Genomic DNA, 18,995 nt, shown 5'->3' on the forward strand with positions numbered 1-18,995 from the left:
TTCAGGATTGTTGATTCTCTGTTTGGCTTAGTTTTTCGGATCTTTGTTGTGGAGGGACGGCGTGGTGCTTCTGCCTAGACCGCCATCTTGCCGGAGTCTCATCTTAACTGTGTTTTGCAGAGCATAAGTTAACTTTAATGAACTCCAACTTATCAGTTTTTTTCTTTCATTTATTGCGCTTTTGATGTTGTATCTAAAAAGTCATTGCTAAACCCAAGGTCACTTAGATTTTCTTCTCTGTTATCATTTAGAAGTCTTACAGTTTTGCATTTTACATTTAGGTCTGTGATGCATTTTGAGTTACTCTTTGTGAAAGATATAAGGTCTTTGTCTAGGTTAATTTTGTTTGCATGGAGATGTCCAGTTGTTTCAGCACCATTATTGAAAAGACTATCTTTTCTCCTTCAGTTATCCGTTGTTCCTTTATCAAAGGTCAGTTGACTCTGTTTGCATAGGTCTGTTTCTCGGCTCTCTATCCTGTTTCGTTGATCTGTTTGTTCTTTTGCCAGTACCACACTGTCTTGATTAGTTTTGCTTTATAGTAAATCTTGAAGTCGGGTAGTATCAGTCCTCTGACTTTGTTCTTTTTCTTCAGTATTGTGTTGGCTATTCTGGATCTTTTGCCTTTCCATTTAACTTTAGAATCAGTTTGTCAATATCTAAAATATTTTGCTAGGCTTTTGATTGGGATTGTATTGAATCTATAGATCAAATTAGGAAGAACTGACATTTTAACAATGTTGAGTATCCCTATTCATGAACATGGAATGTGTCTCCATTTATTTAGGTCTTCTTTGATTTCTTTCATCAGAATTTGTAGCTTTCCTCCTATAGGTCTTGTACATATTTTGCTAGATTTATACCTGAGTATTTCATTTTTTGGGAACTAATGTAAACGGTGGTGTTTTTTAATTTCAAATTCCGATTGTTCATTGCTGGTATACAAGGAAGTTATTGACTTTTGTATAATAACATATTAGCATGCAATCTTGCTATTATTGCTTATTAGTTCCAGGAGTTTTTGTTGTTGTTGTTGATTCTTTGGAATTTTGTACATAGATAATCATGTCATCTGTGAACAAAGACAGTTTTATTGCTTTCTTCTCAGTCTGTATACCTTTGTTTTATTGCATTACTTAAGACTTCCATGAAAATTTTTTTTTATTGTTGTTGAAAATAATACATAGCAAAACATACGCCAATTCGGTAATTTCTACATGTACAATACAGTGACACTGATTACATTCTTTGAATTATGTGACCATTCTCATCCTTCTTCTCTGTTTTGTACCTCCTTATACAAATAATTTCAAATATAAGAATTAACACAAAGCCAATTCCTGTGAGGTGGAGGTCAAATATATCCCAGATTTCCAAATTCTCCAAGCTGCTATACCACTCCATCTCTGACACCAGCCACTCTTCCTCCCTTCAGCATTCTTTCCTCCCTCGTTTGGGTTCTGCAGTTCACTACAGTGTCTCACAGAACTCACAAACTGTACCTCCAGTTAGATGATTTATTAAAGAACTAATGGTACAACTTGCCATCAAGATCAACAGGCTACAACTCAGGAAGTGTATAGGCAAAGTCTAGAAGGCTCCGCAAAGAGGAGAGCACATCCCTCCCTTCTTCAGTGCAGGACTGCTGTCGCAGCTTCTCTTGGCCATTTATAGAAACACAACTGATTTTTGTTTGTTGACTTCATGACCTGACACTTTGCTAAATTCCTCTATTAGCTTTCTTGTGGATTTTTTGGGGGGTGTTGCATGTATAGAGTCATGCTAGCTACAAATAGAGATAGTTATACTTCTTTGCCAATTTGGGTACCTTTGATTTCTTTTTCTTATCTTATTGCTGTGGCTAGGACTTGCAGTAGAATACTGAATAGGAGTGGTGAGAGTAGCCATCCTTGTCTTGTTCCCAATTTCAAGAGGAAATCTCTCAATCTTTCTCTATTAATTACAGTATTGGCTGTTGGTATTTCATAAATGCTCTTAATCTTATTGAGGAACTTTCCCCTTTCTGTTCCAATATTGTGAGGGTCTTTATCAAGAAAGAGTGTTGGATTTTATCGAATGCCTTTTCTACATCAGTAGAGATGATCATGTGGTTCTTCTTTGTTTTATTAATGTGATGTATTACATTGATTGATTTTCTGATGGTGAACCATCCTTGAGCATTCCTTGAATAAATCCCACGATCATGGTGTATAACTCTTTTAATATACTGTTGGAGTCTGCTAATATTTTTTCAAGTGTTTTTGCATCTATGGTCATAAGGGATATTTGTCTGAAATACAAGGGAAAGATTAGTCCAAAGGGCTTATGAACCACAACTACCACGGTCTCCACCAGACTGAGTCCAGTACAACTAGATCGTGCCAGGCTACCACCGACTGCTCTGACAGGGATCACAAAAGAGGGTCCCAGACAGAGCTGGAAGAAAGTGTAGAACAAAATTCTATCTCAAAAAGAGTCCAGACTTACTGGCCTGACAGAGACAGGACACCCTTTTAGCTCAGTAATGAAGTCACTCCTGAGGTTCACCCTTCAGCCAAAGATTACAGGCCCGTAAAACAAAACGAGACTAAGAGGGCACAACAGCCCAGGGACAAGTACTAGAAGGCAGGAGGGGACATGAAAGCTGGTAATAGGGAACCCAAGGTCAAGAAGGGAGAATGTTGACATGTCCTGGGGTTGTTAACCAGTGTCATAAAACAGTATGTGTACTAATTGTTTGAAGAGAAACTAGTTTGTTCTGTAAACCTTCATCTAAAGTACAATTTTATAGTAAAGGGATATTTGTAGTTTTTTTATGTTGTCTTTATCTGATTTTTGTTTCAAGGTAATGTTGGCTTCATAGAATGAATCAGGGATTATTCCTTCCTTCGCTTTCTTTTGAAACAGTTTAAACAGGGCTTATGTCAGTTCTTCTCTAAATGTTTGGTAGAATTCCCCAGTGAAGCCTTCTGGTTCAGAACTTTTTACAGGGGAGGTTCTGGATTACTGATTCAATCTCTTCACTTGTTATGGGTCTGTTGAGATTTGCCATCTCCTCTTGAGGCAGTGTTGGTAGTTTGTATGCTGCTAAGAATTTGCCCATTCCATCTAAACCAGTTGCCACCAGATCGATTCCAACTCATCGCGACCCTGTAGGACAGAGTAGTACTGCCCCATAGGGTTTCGATGGCTGTAATCTTTACGGAAGCAGACTGCCACATCTTTCCTCTATGAGGCGGCTGGTGGGTTTGAACTGCTGACCTTTTGGTTAGCGGTCAAGTGCCTAACCACTGCACCACCAGAGCTCCTTCCATTTCATTGAGGTTATCCAATTTGTTGTTGTACAGTTGTTCATAGTATTCTGTCATGATTCTTTTCATTTCTGTCGGGTCAGTTGTAATGTCTCCACTTTCGTTTCTTATTTTTGTTATGTGCATCTTTCCTCTCTTTTTGTTTGTCAGTCTAGCTAAAGGTTTGTCAACTTTATTGATCCTTTCAAAGGACCAACTGGTTCTGCTGATTTTTTTCTATTGTTTTTTTCTGTTTTCAGTTTTGTCTATTTCTGCTCTAATCTTTGTTAGTTTCTTTCTTCTAGTAACTTTAGGTTTAGCTTGTTCTTTAAATTCCTCAAGATGTAACATGTAACGTTAGATTATTTATTCGAGATCTTTCCTCTTTATTGATGTAAGCATTTATTGCTATAAATTTCCCTCTGAAGACTGCTTTTGCTGCGTCTTATAAGTTTTGGTACGTTGTGTTTTCATTTTCATTTAACTCCATGTATTTTTTAATTTCTCTCAGAGCAATAGTTTCAAAGGTTCATCCAATCTGCATGGCTCCAGGATGTCTGGATTCCATGAGAATTTGAAAATCTGTTCTGCATTTTTCCCCTTTGATCAGAATTCTTCTGTGGAATTTTTCATCAAAATGTTCAGTAATGGTAGCTGGGCACCATCCAGTTCTTCTGGTCTCATGGCAAAGGAGGCGTTCGTTCATGGAGGCAGTTAGCCACACATTCCATATCCTCCTCCTGTTCCCAACTCTCCTTCTTCCTCTGTAGCTCCAGGTGAATAGAGACCAACTGTTGTATCTTTGAATGGCTACTTGTAAGATTTTAAGTCCCCAGGCACTATGCAACAAACTAGGAGGTCGAACACAAACACTAAAAATGTTATTAGGCCAATTAACTGGGATGTCTCATGAAACCATGACACTAAACCTCCAAATGGAGGAAACAAATTCCACCAGGTGTTTGGTTGTACATAAGCTGTCTCAGCAGCTGTTCTTTTTTTTGTTTTTTTTTTTGTCCTTCTAAATATGTCTGTCATACAACTTCTGTCAATTCAACTTTTTACAGGTATACAACTTATTGACAGCAATTACATTAATTGGCTAGGGAACCCTACCTTTAATCAATGCGAGTTTTACATCACCATAAACCAAAACTTAGTGGTCCATAAACAGTAACCACCCCCCCCCCCCCCCTTTTCTACTCCCACCCACCCCTGGTAACCACTAATAAATTTTGGTCTCTATACATTTGCCTTGGCATAGTGATTAAGTGCTACGGCTGCTAACCAAAAGGTTGGCAGTTCAGATCCACTAGGCACTCCTTGGAAACTCTATGGAGCAGTTTTACTCTGTCCTGTAGGGTCAGTATGAGTCGGAATCGACCCGACAGCAACGGGTTTAGTTTGGTTTTGCTTATCCATGCCTTTTCTTGTCTGTTTATATAAGTGAGGTCATACAATATTTGTCCTTTTGTCATTGACTTATTTTTATTTCACTCAGCATAATGTCTTCAAGTTCCACCCATATTGTAGCATGTATCAAGACTTCATGGCTGAGTAGTATCCCATTGTATGTATGTTCTTCGCTTTGTTTATCCATGCATTCGCTGATGGGCATTTAGATTGTTTCCACCTTTTGGCTATTGTGAATAGTGCTGCAGTGAACACTAGTATACATTTCTGTTTGAGTCTCTGCTTTCAAGTCTTTTAGATGTATACCTAGGAGTGGAATTGCAGGGTCATATGATAGTTCTAGTTGTAGTTTTCTGACGAACCACCATACTGTTTTCCACAACAGCTATACTATTTTGCCTTCCCACCAGCAAGTGGTAAGAGTTCCAGTTTCCCCACATCCTCACCAAAGTTTGTTATTTTCTGTTTTTTTTTTTAAATCTTAGCCATCCTAAACCAAACCAAAAACCCACTGCCACTGAGTTGATTTTGAGTCATAGCAAACCTGTAGGACAGAGGAGAACTGCCCTGTAGGATTTCTAAGGCTGTGAATCTTTATGGAAGCATACTGCCACATCTTCTTCTAGCTGAGTGGCTGATGGGTTCGAACTGCTGACCTTTTAATTGGCAACCGAGGGCTTTAACTACTGTGCCACCAGGGCTCCTTTAGCCATCCTCGTGGGAGTGAAATAGTATCTCATTGTGGTTTTGATTTACATCTCTCTAATGGCTAATGACACTGAACATCTTTTCATGTGTTTGGTGGCCATTCGAATGTCCTCTTTGTGAAATGTCTGTTCGCTTCCTTTGTCCATTTTATGATTGGGTTATTTATCTTTTTGTTGTTAACTTGTTGAAGTTTTATATATATTTTGGTTATTAGAGTCTTGTCAGATGTATGGTTTCTTAAGATATTCTCCCAGTCAGTAGCTTGACTTTTCACATTTTTGGTAAATTTTTATGAAGTTCCATTTATTTATTTTGTCATTTGCTGTGTGTGCTTTTGTTATTATATCAGATAATTCATTGTTGAAAGCTAGGCCTGACAGCGTTGCCCCTGCTTGTTCTTCTAAGAATTTTATGGTTTTAATTTGCACATTTAGGTCCTTAATCCATTTTGAGTTTGTTTTTGTGTATAGTGTGAGGCATGGATCCTGTTTCATTTTTCTGCATGTGGAAATTCAATTGTCCTAACACTATTTATTGAATAGAATCTTCTTTCCCCATTGAATGGACTTAGCCCCCTTGTCAAAAATCAGTTGACCATAGATGTATAAGTTTATTTCTGGACCCTCAATTCTATTCAGTTGATCTGTGTGTTTACTGTTGTACCAATACCAGACTTTTGACTACTGCAACTGTAGCAGACCAAAAAACCAAACCCATTGCTGTCGAGTTGATTCTGACTGTTAGCGACCCTATAGGACAGAGTAGAACTGGTCCATAGAGTTTCCAAGGAGTGGCTGGTAGATTCGAACTGCTGACCTTTTGGTTAGCAGCCTGAGCTCTTAAATCAGGAAGTGTGAGTCCTCATACTTTGTTCTCTTTCAGCATTGTCTTAGCTATTTGGGGCCTCTTGCCATTCCGTGTAAAGTTGAGGATTGGTTTTTCTATTTCTGTATAGAAGGCTGTTGGAATTTTGATTGAGATTGTGTTTATCTGTAGATAGATCGCTTTCATTGTATGACTCTTTTATTATTGTTGGATTCTGTTCACTAATGGTTTGTTTGTGATTTTTGCATTGATATTCATAGTGGCCTGTAGTTTTTTTTTTCTTGTGGTGTCTTTGTCTTGTTTTGGTATCACGGTTATGTTTGCTTCTTAGAATGTGTTAGAGAGTATTCCTTCCCATCTTTTGGAATAATTTAAACAAGACTGATGTCAATTCTTCTGTAAATGTTTGGTAGAATTTCCCAGTGAAGCAGTCTGTTCCAGGACCTTTTTTTATTGGGATTTTTTTATTATTGATTCAGTCTCTTTGCTTGTTACAGGTCTGTTGAGATTTTCTATTTCCTCTTAAGTCAATTTGGGTTGGTTTTGTGCTTCTAAAAATTTGCCCGTTTCATCTGTGTTATCCAGTTTGTTGCCATACGGTTGTTCATAATATTCTGTCATAATTCTCTTTATTTCCTTTAAGTAAATCTTGCTGAGTAATTCTTGTAGTTACAAATCCCCACAAATTTTGTTTATTTGGGACTGTCTTGATTTCACCCTCATGTTTGAATAACAATTTTTCAGGGTAAAGAATTTTTGGTTGACAGTTCTTTTCCTTTACTACTTTATATGTGTCATTCCATTGCCTCCTGGCCTCCAGGATTTCTGAGGAGAAATCCTCACCAATTCTTATCAAGGACCCCTTATATGTTATACTGTGCTTTTCTCTTGCTGCTTTCGGAACTCTTTTCTTGGCTTTTGTTTTCAAGAATTTTATTACAGTGTGTTTTAGTGTAGATCACTTTGTATTCCTTCTGGTTGGAGTTAGCCTAGCTTTGTGGGTTTGCAGGCTCAACTCCTTATTCAGGTCTGGGAAATTCTCTGTCATTATGTCTTGGATAATTTTTTCTTTCCCTTTCTTACTTTCCTCGTCTTCTGGAATCCCTAAAATCCTAATGTTGGGTTTCTTAGTTGTTTCCCACAAGTCCATTCGGCTTTGTTCACTTTTCTTTGTTCTTTTGAGACTTGAAGACTCTGTCTTCTAGTTCACTTAGTGTGTCTTCTGTCTGCTCAAATCTAGTGTTGAATTTTTCCATTGCATTTTCCAATTGAGTTATTTTATTCTTCAATTCCAGCATTTGTTTTTGATTCTTGTTAATGTCTCCTTATTGAGTTTCTCATTCTGTTTCTTGATCCCCGTTACTTTTTTTCCTGTGTGTTCTTTGCTTTCTTTGAATATATTTAACGTTGGTGTCTGGAGATCCTCTGTTTTTCCCATTAACCTGGTGTTCGTAGGATTAATTTCCACCTCTTCATGGTTTTCTTTTAATTGGGCCTTATTGTCTTCTGTTCTTTTATGCCTTATAAGTTTTTGTTGGACTTGAGTCATTTAATGCTTTATTTTGGTAATTCTGGCACTTAGAATCTTCTCTTTTCTCCGGTTTTTAGGTTTTTGGGGGTTTTTTTCCTTTTCTCTTATTTCCTCTCTCTTCCTCACAAACCCCCTAGAGGGCGCACTCTTGCCCTTAAATTTTCCAGCACTCACTCAGCAGTTCTGGGGACTTGTGCCCCACTGCTCCTCTTCTGTGGGAGGGCGCCTGGTACTTTCTTTCTTTTTTTTGTGGCCTGTACTTGAATTTTCTGTTTGGATGGGGGCAGGGCAGGAGGGAACATTCTTAGATTTTCCTATCTTGTAAGATTAGTGAGGACTGTTTTCTCCCTGTGATTCCGTTTTCCTGGTTGCCCCCAGAGAGATATTTGAAGTTTGACCTTTCAGACCACTGGTGAAATTTAAACTTCGTCACTTTTCTCCTTGCCTTCAGGAGCTTGTTCTCTGTTTATTTTTTGCAGCAAGACTCAGCCCTCCTTAGGCTGTGTTTGAGATTCCCAGCTTAGATGGAGGAGCAGTGAAAATGGCTCTCTAAAACTTTGTAGAGAAAGATTTTTTTTTTAGGTGCCCCATCTTAGGTCTGTGCTCAGAGGCTTCTCTGCCCACAGTGCCTTCATAGGTAGCTGGCTGCCTGTGAAGACTAGGTTTTACTGTGCACTGTATGCCGCTTCCTACCAGGACCCACACAGCTCCAGATCTGAGATCTGACATGTGTCTAGACACCTCTTCTTTGGTCTGCATGCAGAGGCTTCTCTGTCCAAGGTATCCTTATGGGTCGCTGGCTGCCTGTGGAGACTATGTCTCACTGCGCTCTTTCCCAGAACTCACAGAGCCACAGATTTGACGTGTGCTTGGGTGCCTCTTCTTTGGTGTGCACGCAGAGGCTTCTCTGCCTGGGGTGCCTTCACTGGTGGCTGGCTGCCTGGAGAGTTCTGGTCCCACTGTGCACCACGTGCCACTCCTTCCCAGGACCTCGATGGCACCAAGCTAGCAGTTCACCAAGGGACCCTTTCCTTGGTCCACTTTCCTAGGCTTTTCCCACTGGTGGTTCCACCAGGGCTTGGCTGCCCACACACTCCAAACCTCACTGAGCTCTGCACTGGCTGCCACCATCCCAAGATGGGAGTGCTGTGCCTAGGAGGAAAGTGGAGTAACAATGCTATGTGAACGCCACCCGCCTATGGTCAGTATGTTACCTTTTACTTGATTCAGACTTTCCTTTGGTCCTCCAATTCTTTATCAAGTGTCTGAAATTCTGAAAGTATTTAATTTTCCAATATTTGTTTGTTTTATAATAGTTGTGGGAGTTTGGGGCTTTTGACTGTTTACGCCACCATCTTGTTCCCCCTCACCATTAAAATGTTGATAGGAGAGGTGAGAGGGGCCATCCTTGACTTCCTCCCTATCTGAAGGGAAAAGCTTCAAGTTTCTCACCATAAAGTATGATGTTAGGTGTGAGGTTTTTTTATTTAGTTTTGTTTTGCTCCTTTAATTTTTAAATTTTATTGTGGTAAAATATATATAACAAAAAGTTTGTCATTTTTAACCGTTTCTAAATATGCAATTCGGTGACATTAATTACATTCACCATGTTGTGCTACCATCACCACTATCCATTTCCAAAAGCTTTTCTTCATCCCAAACAGAAACCCAATACTCCTTCAGCATTAATTCCAATTTTGCCCTCCAGCCGCTAATAAACTTTTAGTAACCACTAATAAACTTTTGTCTCTATGCAGTTGCCCGTTCTAGGTATTTCATATAATTGGGATCATACGATATTTATCCTTTTGTGTCTGACTAATTTTACTCAGTTTAATGTTTTTAAGGTTCATCCATGTAGCAGCATGTATCAGAACTTCATTTCTCTGTAGGAGAATGATATTCCATTGTATGGCTAATACCACATTTTGTTTATCCATTTATCTGTTGGTGGACACCTGGGTTGTTTTTACCTTTTGACCGTTGTAAAAGATGCTGCAGTGTACATTGATGTTCGTGTATCCTTTTGGTTACATGAGCTCTCAGGTCTCTTGGTTGTATACCTAGGAGTGGAATCGCAGGGTCATATGGTAATTATATGTGTAACGTTTTGAGGAACTACCAGACTTTTGCACAGTGGCTGAACCGTGTTACATTCCCACCAGCAATGCATATGGGTTCCATTTTCTCCGCATCGTCTCCAAAACTTGTTAGTTTCCATTTTTTTGTTAACAGCCATCCTAGAGGGAGTGGAGTAACTCACTGTGGTTTGATTGGCATTTCTCTAATGACTAATGACATTGAATATCCGTCCCTTACTTTTAATCTGCCTGTGTCTTTATATTTAAAATGTATTTTTCGTAAACAACATATAGTTGGGTCTCATTTTTTAGCCACTCTGATGACCTGTCTTTCAATTTAAATTTAAGTGATTGTTTATATATTTGCTTTAACATCTACCATATTTGTAACCATTTTCTATTTTTTGCCCTTATTCTTTCTTTTTTTTGGTCTTCCACTCGTTTATACCTTCTCTGGTTTTAATTGAGCATTTTATGTGATTCTATTTTTTCTCTTCTCTTACCATGTCAATTATTCTTTTAAAAAATTAACGTTATTTTCGTGGTTGTGCTAGAGTTTTTAATATACATTTAAGTCTACTTGCAAATAAACTTACACCACTTCATGGCTAGTGCATTCCCAGTTTCTCTCTTCTGTCCCTTGTAACATTGCTGTCATTCATTTCACTTATTTATAAGCTATAAATCTCTGAGTACATTGTTGCTATGATTTTGAACAAATTGTTATTTGTTAGATCAATTAAGAATAAGAACAATAAAAGATTTCATTTTACCTTCTTTTATTCTTTTTCTCTGTGTTCTTTATTTAAATTTAACTTTCTGACCTCTATTATTTTACTTCTCTCTGAAGAACTGCTTTTTAATATTTCTTGCAACACAGGTCTACTAGCAACAGCTTCCCTCAAACTTTGTATTTCTGGGGCATTCCTTCACTTTTGAAGGATAATTTCACTAGATGCCGAATTCTAGGTTGGTGGGGTGTGATGGTTAAGATTGTGTGTCAACTTGGCTGGGCCATGATTCTCAGTGTTTATATGTGATCAGTCCCATGACTGAATATGCTGTGAGTACCAATCAGATGAAAGGGAGTTTCCTTGGGAGTATAGCCTGCATCTGAATATACACAGACGTTCTGGCTTTTCGCTCACTCTGGATCCTGCGGCTGCCTCCTGTTCTGACCTCCAGTTCTTGGGACTTGAGCTGTCAGCTTATCTGCCAAACTTGGGATTCGTTGATCTGCACAGCCTGTGAGCAGAGTCCTGCTCTCCAACCTGCCGGTCTTGGGCTCACCAGCTTCCGCAGCTACGTGAATTGGGAGAGGTTTCTACCCTGATCCACAGACTTGGGACGTTCTAGCCTCTACAACTACAATCGTATGAGCTATTTCCTTGATATAAATCTCTCTCTATATATATATTTATACGCTTTACTGGTTTTGCTTGTCTAGAGAACCCAGCCTAAGACATTTGGTACTGAGAGTGGTTCTAGAGAAACTAAATTGTAAGGATGAGTTTTCTAAATTGGTTCTCAAGTCTGGTTAGTTGTAAAGATTTTGATGACACTGCTTCCAGCAGTAAAGAGGGCATTGCTAGTCCATGGTGTGAGGTGGCGTTACAAATACCCAAAATATCACCACCAGTAGATCAGGTATTGGTGAAAGGCGAGGCTTGGGGTGAACGCACGTGTGATATCTTTCTACAGCTTTTGTCAGAATGAGAAGTATAAGGAAGCTGGTTGGTTGGTCCTACTTTCGCTAGACAAACTGGTGAAAGAAAGAGATGCGCTCAGGGCTTCAGAGTCAAAGCTCAAGCACCGCATAAATGATCTCAAGGCTTCCACTTGTGATTTGAAAGAAAGCCTTATTTCTTGTAGTAACAGAGCTGAAATTGCCGAAAACCAAACCCAGAGTCTTATTGTAAGAGTGGCTAAATTACAGCACCAGCTCAATTGCCAGCCTCAAGAGGTGTCTGAAGTTAAAGTAAAGGCATCGATTGGGAAGAAATGGAATTCTGAAACTTGGGATGGGGACATATGGGCAGATAATCAGGAAGCTAGGGACACTGAGCCCCTAAATTCCATTGAATCACTCCTACCAGGTTCAGTCCCATCTGAAGAGATTATTTCATGTTTGTCTGCTAAACCACCCTGCCCAGAAAAACCATTAGCCCCTCCACTCCCATCTAATGAGATTAGGCCTAGCCCAGCTGCCTCTGAAGAGCCCTTGCCTGAGTCATTGCCTGGGGCATCTCCTGAGGCAGATGGTTTACAAGACAATGCTGAATGTTCTCAAAACAATTCCATACTAAGGTTTCTGGCTTCTAGACCTATAACTAGGCTTAAGTCCCAGTGAGCCCCAAAAGGTGAAGTACAAAGTATAACCCAGGAGGAGGTGTGCTACACTCCAAAAGAACTACATGACTTTTCTAATATGTACAAACAGAAACCTGGGGAATATGTGTGGGAATGACTATTAAGGGTGTGGGATAATGGTGCAAGGAACATAAAGATGGATCAGTCTGGGTTTATTGATGTGGGTCCACTAAGCACAGATTGTTCATTCAGTATTTTAGCTCGAGAAGTCAGGAAAGAATCTAATAGTTTATTTGGTTGGGTTGCTGAAGCATGGGTTACGAGGTGGCCTACACTAAATCAAGCTGAAGTACCAGACCTGCCTTGGTATGCTGTAGAAGAAGGTACCCAAAGGTTTAGGGAAGTTGGCATGCTAGAGTGAATTTATGAAGTTAGACTCACAGACCCACACATGGAGTGCCCAGAGGACACACCTTTTACCACAACTGTGAGGAACAAATTTGTGAAGGGAGCTCCGGCATCCTTGAAGATTGCTGTGATTACTATTTTACGAAAGTCAGATTTGACAGTGGGAACTGCCCTAACTGAATTAAGACACCTAACTACAATGGGGCTGTCTCCTCAGCAGCCCGAGAATGAATGTCTGGCATTCTTGTTCATCACCTCAGGATGAAAAAGTTCTACACAGTCCCCAGTAAATACTACGCACTGTCTGTAAAAACAGCATGGGGACAGTGTCTGACTCCTCCAAGCCTACAAGGGGGAAGGAGAACAAAGATCAACAGCACAAGGCTGACTGCCCTGAGGTGGAGGCCAGACAAACCTCCTCTCTCTGCCATGTTTACTAATTCTGACACCATCCATCCCTTCCCCAGCACTCTCTACTTCTCTGTTAAGTTCAATAATTCATTGCAATGGCCACACAGAACTCATAGACCATACTCACAATTATGGTGTTTATTAGGAAAGTAACAGTTACAATTCAGGCTCAAGAACACTCAGGATACAGTTCTTCCATCAGGATAGCCTCTCCCCAGCTGTGCTCACAGGCATGGCTCTCCCTGGCCCTGAGTCTCTCCCCAGAGACACTCAGCTTTCTCTCTCCATGGGCCAGGAAGCCTACCTCACCCTCTCCTGCTGCTGGGTCTCTGTTGCTAGGTCTCTCCTGCTGGTCTCTCCCTTGGTGGTGGTGTGTCCCTCCTCTCTGCTCTGGAATTGGCTCTCTTTTAAGATAAAACTGACCAGTCCCCTTGGTGGGCCACAATTACCCTATCACACAGTCACCTGGGTGGGAATTACAAGACCCTGGCTAAAAAGGCCACACACAAAAATAATTAATCTACCACACTGTCCCTTTGAATTTGTGACCACTTCCTTTCCCAGCATACTGGATCCCATAAGACTGCCCCAGAACTGTCAGTGTGAATCAGAACTGTCAGTGTGGACCCACCATTCTTCCTAGAGCACATCTGAACAAGAGGCTGCAGCAAGGTGGCAGGAACACCGCAGTGTTTCTGCTAGACATGATTGTTTTTTACGCTTAATGTCTAGTGCCTTGGAAAATCTGTCCAGAACTTTCCATCTAGTAACAAATCAACAAATAATTTACATTAATTCATTGAAGTAATAATCCACCAAGACAGAATTGCTTGATATTATACTTCAGCAGATCCTTAAGTCTGTTAGGTCTTTGTTAGGTTTAAACTATCAAGTCATTATTAATAATACTCTTGTGTTTTGTTTTTTATTTGTTTGGTATCAGGATTATAATTCAAATAAATGTTTTCATAGAGACTGTTACAAAGAAAGAACTGATATATTTCAAAAGAGAGTACTTCTAATAATAATTGCTTTTAGAAATGTAAATTATCTAAATTATGTTTATACTGGTTTATGATCCAAAATAATGGCTTGAAAGACCCTTACTAAGGAAAGTAACATTCTTATATTTGTCTCTTCAGCTCTTATGAAGAATTATGGGCTGTTCATCACTATCGAATTACTCTCTTTGTTTTGCTGGGTTTTATTACTTTGTTCCTTGTTACTCACGTCATCATAATGAGCTACATCAATAACTAGGAAATGGGCGCGAAGAGGTTAAATAACTTTCCTAAAGACCTACTGTGAGTTTTTAAAGACTTTATTAGAATTTATGACTACAAGTCAATACTAACCATATCCTTTTTATCTTTTTTAAAGAAATACAAAGAAACAAAAAAAGGCAGGCTCTAAAGGTTTTACAGTGGTAAAATAATCAAGAAAAAACAACACTATAAATTTTAAAAGCACAGAAGAAACTATATAATTGGACACTTGTTTATTATAAACATTCATAAGCCTTTCAGCTTTCCAGAGTTGAAACTAAACATTAATCTTTAATGTTAATTTCAGGCCTTTGGAAAAGAATTTGATAAGCATTTTGGGAAAGGCGGTTCTAAGCTACCTACGATGAGGCTTAGTGACTTCAGCAACATCACCACCTCGCTATTTTTAAAAATGAGTGAACTGTCGAAGGCGCCCGGGAATCTGAGAGAGTGCTCACCCTGGATGAGCAACTTCAAAGCGGAATTCTTGAGAAATGAGCTGGAGATTCCTGGTGAGTTCCCTTCAGGAGTGACAAAACAATACTTTAAGGAGAATAGTGCTGTAGCAAGAATTTCTGGATTCTGAAATAGTGCCTTGGGATCTCAGCAGTTATGTGTGTGTGTGTGTGTGTGTGTGTGTGTGTGTGTGTGTGTGTGTTGAAAACACACCAATTCAACAATTTTCTGCACATATAATTCAGTGACATTGATTACATTCCTCAAGTTGTACAACCGTGCTCACTATCCCTTTACAAATTACTACACCACCACTAACATAAACTCACTGCCCCCAACAGTTACCTTTTTTTTAAAAGAATTTTAGATTTTACCGTATTGTTCTTCATTAAGAAAATCTAAATATTATGCATTAGTACAATGTACTAAATGTCTAGTGAGATTATAGTTTATGTTATTAATTATGAGAAGCGTTAGAGTTTCTCACTAAGAATAATGGCAACTGGTAATAATAGATTTCCTCTGAACATATACGTGCTTTGCTCCTGAATGACTTTTCTTCAGAAATGCAACACAGGTGTCAATCCATGCATTTCCTGGCATGTGAATGTTGGTCCCAGTAAAAGTGAAGAGATAATGATAAATGACTTATCTTCAGGAAAAAGGTTAGGAGAAGAAGGATTGTGACATTGAATATGGAGACACCCAGCACGTTGGCTGGATATGAACATGGCATAGATTTTTCAGAGGAAATTATGAACATTCCGTGTTTGTCAAACTGGAGTTTGCCAGAGAAGAAGTGTTTTAATCTAGTTATTTATGTTCTCATTCCAGTGAATGTAAGAAAAAACATAATTGGAGATACACTTTTCTTTGTTATTATTAATAGCTGTGCAATTACATATAATCAATTGCAAGAAAAACATTGAAGATGTAAGCCTCCCAGTGTGCAGTTTGATCCACTCTAGCTCAGTGCATTATTTTTCCTATCTAGAATTTTTCTAGTGTATTAGAAGAAGCAGCTATCATTATCTAGTGAATTTGTTAATTTCATTAAATAGCTGCATAAGTCCATTTTCTTTAAAACTACTAAAAAAAATTTTTCATGCTAGATTTTTTAAATTATATCAACAAATATGTTCTAAAAATACAGGGATTCTATAACAGGTTATATCTAAGACATCTTTGGTTTGTTCTAGGTCAGTATGACGGCAAAGGAAAGCCATTGCCTGAATACCACGCACGGATCACTGGGTTTGATGAACGGGTAGGTATATGTGTTTGCAACTCTAGTCACAGTAATTTTCCTGGTTAGGATGGTTAGTGTGAAATGTTCAGTTCTTCAGATATGGGAGTGATATATTTACTAAAGAAAAGACAGCTCCCCATGTCGGTCTCAGTTGTATGAAAGAGTTTTCTGATTCTGTTACAGGCATAACTCATTTTATTGCACTTTGCAGATACTGAGTTTTTTTACAAATTCAATAGGTTTGTGGCAACCCTGTGTTGAGCAAGTCTGTCAGCGCCATTTTTCCAACAGCATGTGCTCAATTCTTGTCTCTGTGTCACGTTTTTGGTAATTCTCACAGTATTTCAAGCTTTTTTGTTATTATCATATCTTTTATGGAGCCCTGGTAGTGTGGTGGTTAAGAGGTCAGCTGCTAACCAAAAGGCCAGCAGTTCAAATCCACCAGCTGTTCCTTGGGAACCCTATGGGGCAGTTCTACTCTATCCTATAGGTTGGCTATGAGTCGGAATCGACTTGACAGCATCAGGTTTGGTTTTTTTGTTTGTTTATATTTATTATGGTGATTTGTGATCAGTGATCCTTGATGTTACTGTTGTAATTGTTTTGGGCACCACGAACTACGCCCATATAAGATGGTGAACTTACTCAAGAAATGCTGTATGTGTTCTGACTTTTCCACCAAATGGCCGTTCCCCTCTCTTAGGCCTCCCTATTCCCTGAGACATGACGATATTGAAATTAAGCCAATTAATAACCCTACAATGACCTCTAAGTGTTCAAGTGAAAGGAAGAGTTGCACGTCTCTCACTTTAAATCAAAAGCTAGAAATTATTAAACTTAGTGAGGAATGCATGTCAAAAGCCAAGACAGGCTGAAAGCCAGGCCTCTTGCCCTAAACAGCCAGGTTGTGAGTGCAAAGGAAAAGTTCTTGAAGGAAATTAAAAGTGCTACTCCAGTGAACACCTGAATGATAAGAAAGCGAAACAGTCTTATTGCTGCTATGGAGAAAGTTTTAATGATCCAGATAGAAGACCAAACCAACCACAACAGTCCCTGAAGCCAAAGCCTAATCCCTAGCAAGGCCCTAACTCTCTTCAATTCTGTGAAAGCTGAGAGAGGTGAGGGAGCTGCAGAAGAAAAGTTTGAAGCTAGCAGAGGTTGGTTCATGAGGTTTAAGGAAATAAGCCATCTCCATAGCATAAAAGTGGAAGGTGAAGCAGCAAGTTCTGATGTAGAAGCTGCAACAAGTTATCGAGAAGATCTAGCTAAGATAATTGATGAAGGTGGCTACACTAAACAACAGATTTTCAGTGTAGATGAAACAACCTTATATTGGAAGAAGATGCCATCTAGGACTTTCATAGCTAGAGAGGAGAAGGCAATGCCTGGCTTCAAAGGACAGACTGACTCTCTTGTTAGGGGCTAATGCAGCTGGTGACTTTAAGTTAAAACCAGTGCTCATTTACCATTCCAAAAATCCTAGGGCCCTTAAGAATTATGCTAACTCCACTGTGCCTATGCTCTGTAAATGGAACAGCAAGCCTGGATGATAGCATATCTGTTTGCAGCATGGTTTACTTCATATTTTAAGCCTGCCGTTGAGACCTACTGCTCAGGAAAAAAATTTCTCTTTTCAAAATATTACTGCTCATTGACAATGAGCACAAGAGCTCTGATGGAGATGTACAAGGAGATTAATGTTGTTTTCATGCCTACTGTCATGGATTGAATTGTGTCCCCCAAAAATATCTATCAGCTTGGCTAGGTCATGATTCCCAGTATTGTATGATTGTATACCATTTTGTCATCTGATGTGATTTCCCTTTATGTTGTAAATCCTATCACTATGATGTAATGAGATGAATTAGTGGCAGTTATATTGATGAGATCTATAAGATTAGATAGTGTCTGTAGCCGATCTCTTTTGAGATACAAAAGAGAGAAGCAAGCAGAGAGACATGGGGACCTCATACCACCAAGAAAGCAGTGCTGGGAGCAGAGCGCGTCCTTGGACCTGAGGTTCCCACACTGAGATGCTCCCAGATCAAGGGAAGATTGATGACATGGACCTTCCTCCAGAGCTGACAGAGAAAGCCTTCCCCTGGAGCTGATAGCCTGAATTTGGACTTGTAGCCTACTAGACTATGAGAGAATAAACTTCTCTTTGTTAAAACCATCCATTTGTGGTATTTCTGTTATAGCAGCACTAGATGACTAAGACACCTGCTGACACAGTATCCACTCTGCAGCCCATGGATCGAGGAGTAATTTCGACTTTCAAGTCTTATTATTTAAGAAATACATTTCTTAAGGCTACAGCTGCCATAGATAGTGATTTATTCCTCTGAAGGGTCTGGGCAAAGTGAATTGAAAGCCTTCTGGAAAGGATTCATCATTCTAGATGCCATTAAGAAAATTTGTGATTCATGGGAGGAGGGCAAAATATCAACATTAACAGGAGTTTGGAAGAAGTTGATTCCATGCCTCATGGATGACTCTGAAGGGTTCAAGACTTTAGTGGAGGAAGTAACTGCAGATGTGGTAGAAATAGCAAGAGAACTAGAATTAAAAGTGGAGCTTGAAGATGTGACTGAATTGCTGCAATCTCATGATAAAATGTTAACGGTTGAGGAGTTGCTTCTTACAGCTGAGCAACAAAAGTGGTTTTTTGATATGGAATATGCTCCTAGTGAGGATGCTGTGAACACTATTGAAATGACAACAAAGGATTTAGAATATTACATAAACTTAGTTGATAAAGCAGCAGCAGGATTTGAGAGGATTCACTCCAGTTTTGAAAGAAGTTCTACTGTGGGTAAAATGCTATAAAACAGCATCGCTTTCTGCAGAGAAATCTTTCATGAAAGGAAGAGTCAATCAATGTGACAAACTCCATTAGTCTTCTTTTGAGAAATTGCCATAGCGACCCCAGCCTTCAGCAGCCACCACCCTGATCAGTCAGCAGCCATCAACATCGAGACAGGGCTGTCCACCAGCAAAAAGACTCGCTGAAAGCTCACGTGATGGTTAGCTTTTTTTTTTTTTTTT

General features: G+C 39.3%; 1 protein-coding gene across 3 annotated transcripts in view; it reads left to right on the plus strand.

Moving 5' to 3' along the window:
- Positions 1-18,995, plus strand: part of PRKDC (protein kinase, DNA-activated, catalytic subunit) — a 362,155-nt gene that overhangs the window by 303,428 nt on the left and 39,732 nt on the right. For all 3 annotated transcript variants that reach the window (XR_002823982.1, XM_023730648.1, XM_004375604.2), the window contains 2 exons: positions 14,550-14,754; positions 15,898-15,965. Coding sequence is in view for 2 of the 3 variants with exons in the window: in XM_023730648.1 (XP_023586416.1) it covers positions 14,550-14,754; positions 15,898-15,965 (273 nt within the window). In the remaining variant the exon portion in view is untranslated. The remainder of the gene's footprint in view (positions 1-14,549; positions 14,755-15,897; positions 15,966-18,995) is intronic.

The sequence above is a fragment of the Trichechus manatus genome, unplaced genomic scaffold (genome assembly GCF_000243295.1).
Source record: "Trichechus manatus latirostris isolate Lorelei unplaced genomic scaffold, TriManLat1.0 scaffold00038, whole genome shotgun sequence".
Lineage (NCBI taxonomy): Eukaryota > Metazoa > Chordata > Mammalia > Sirenia > Trichechidae > Trichechus > Trichechus manatus.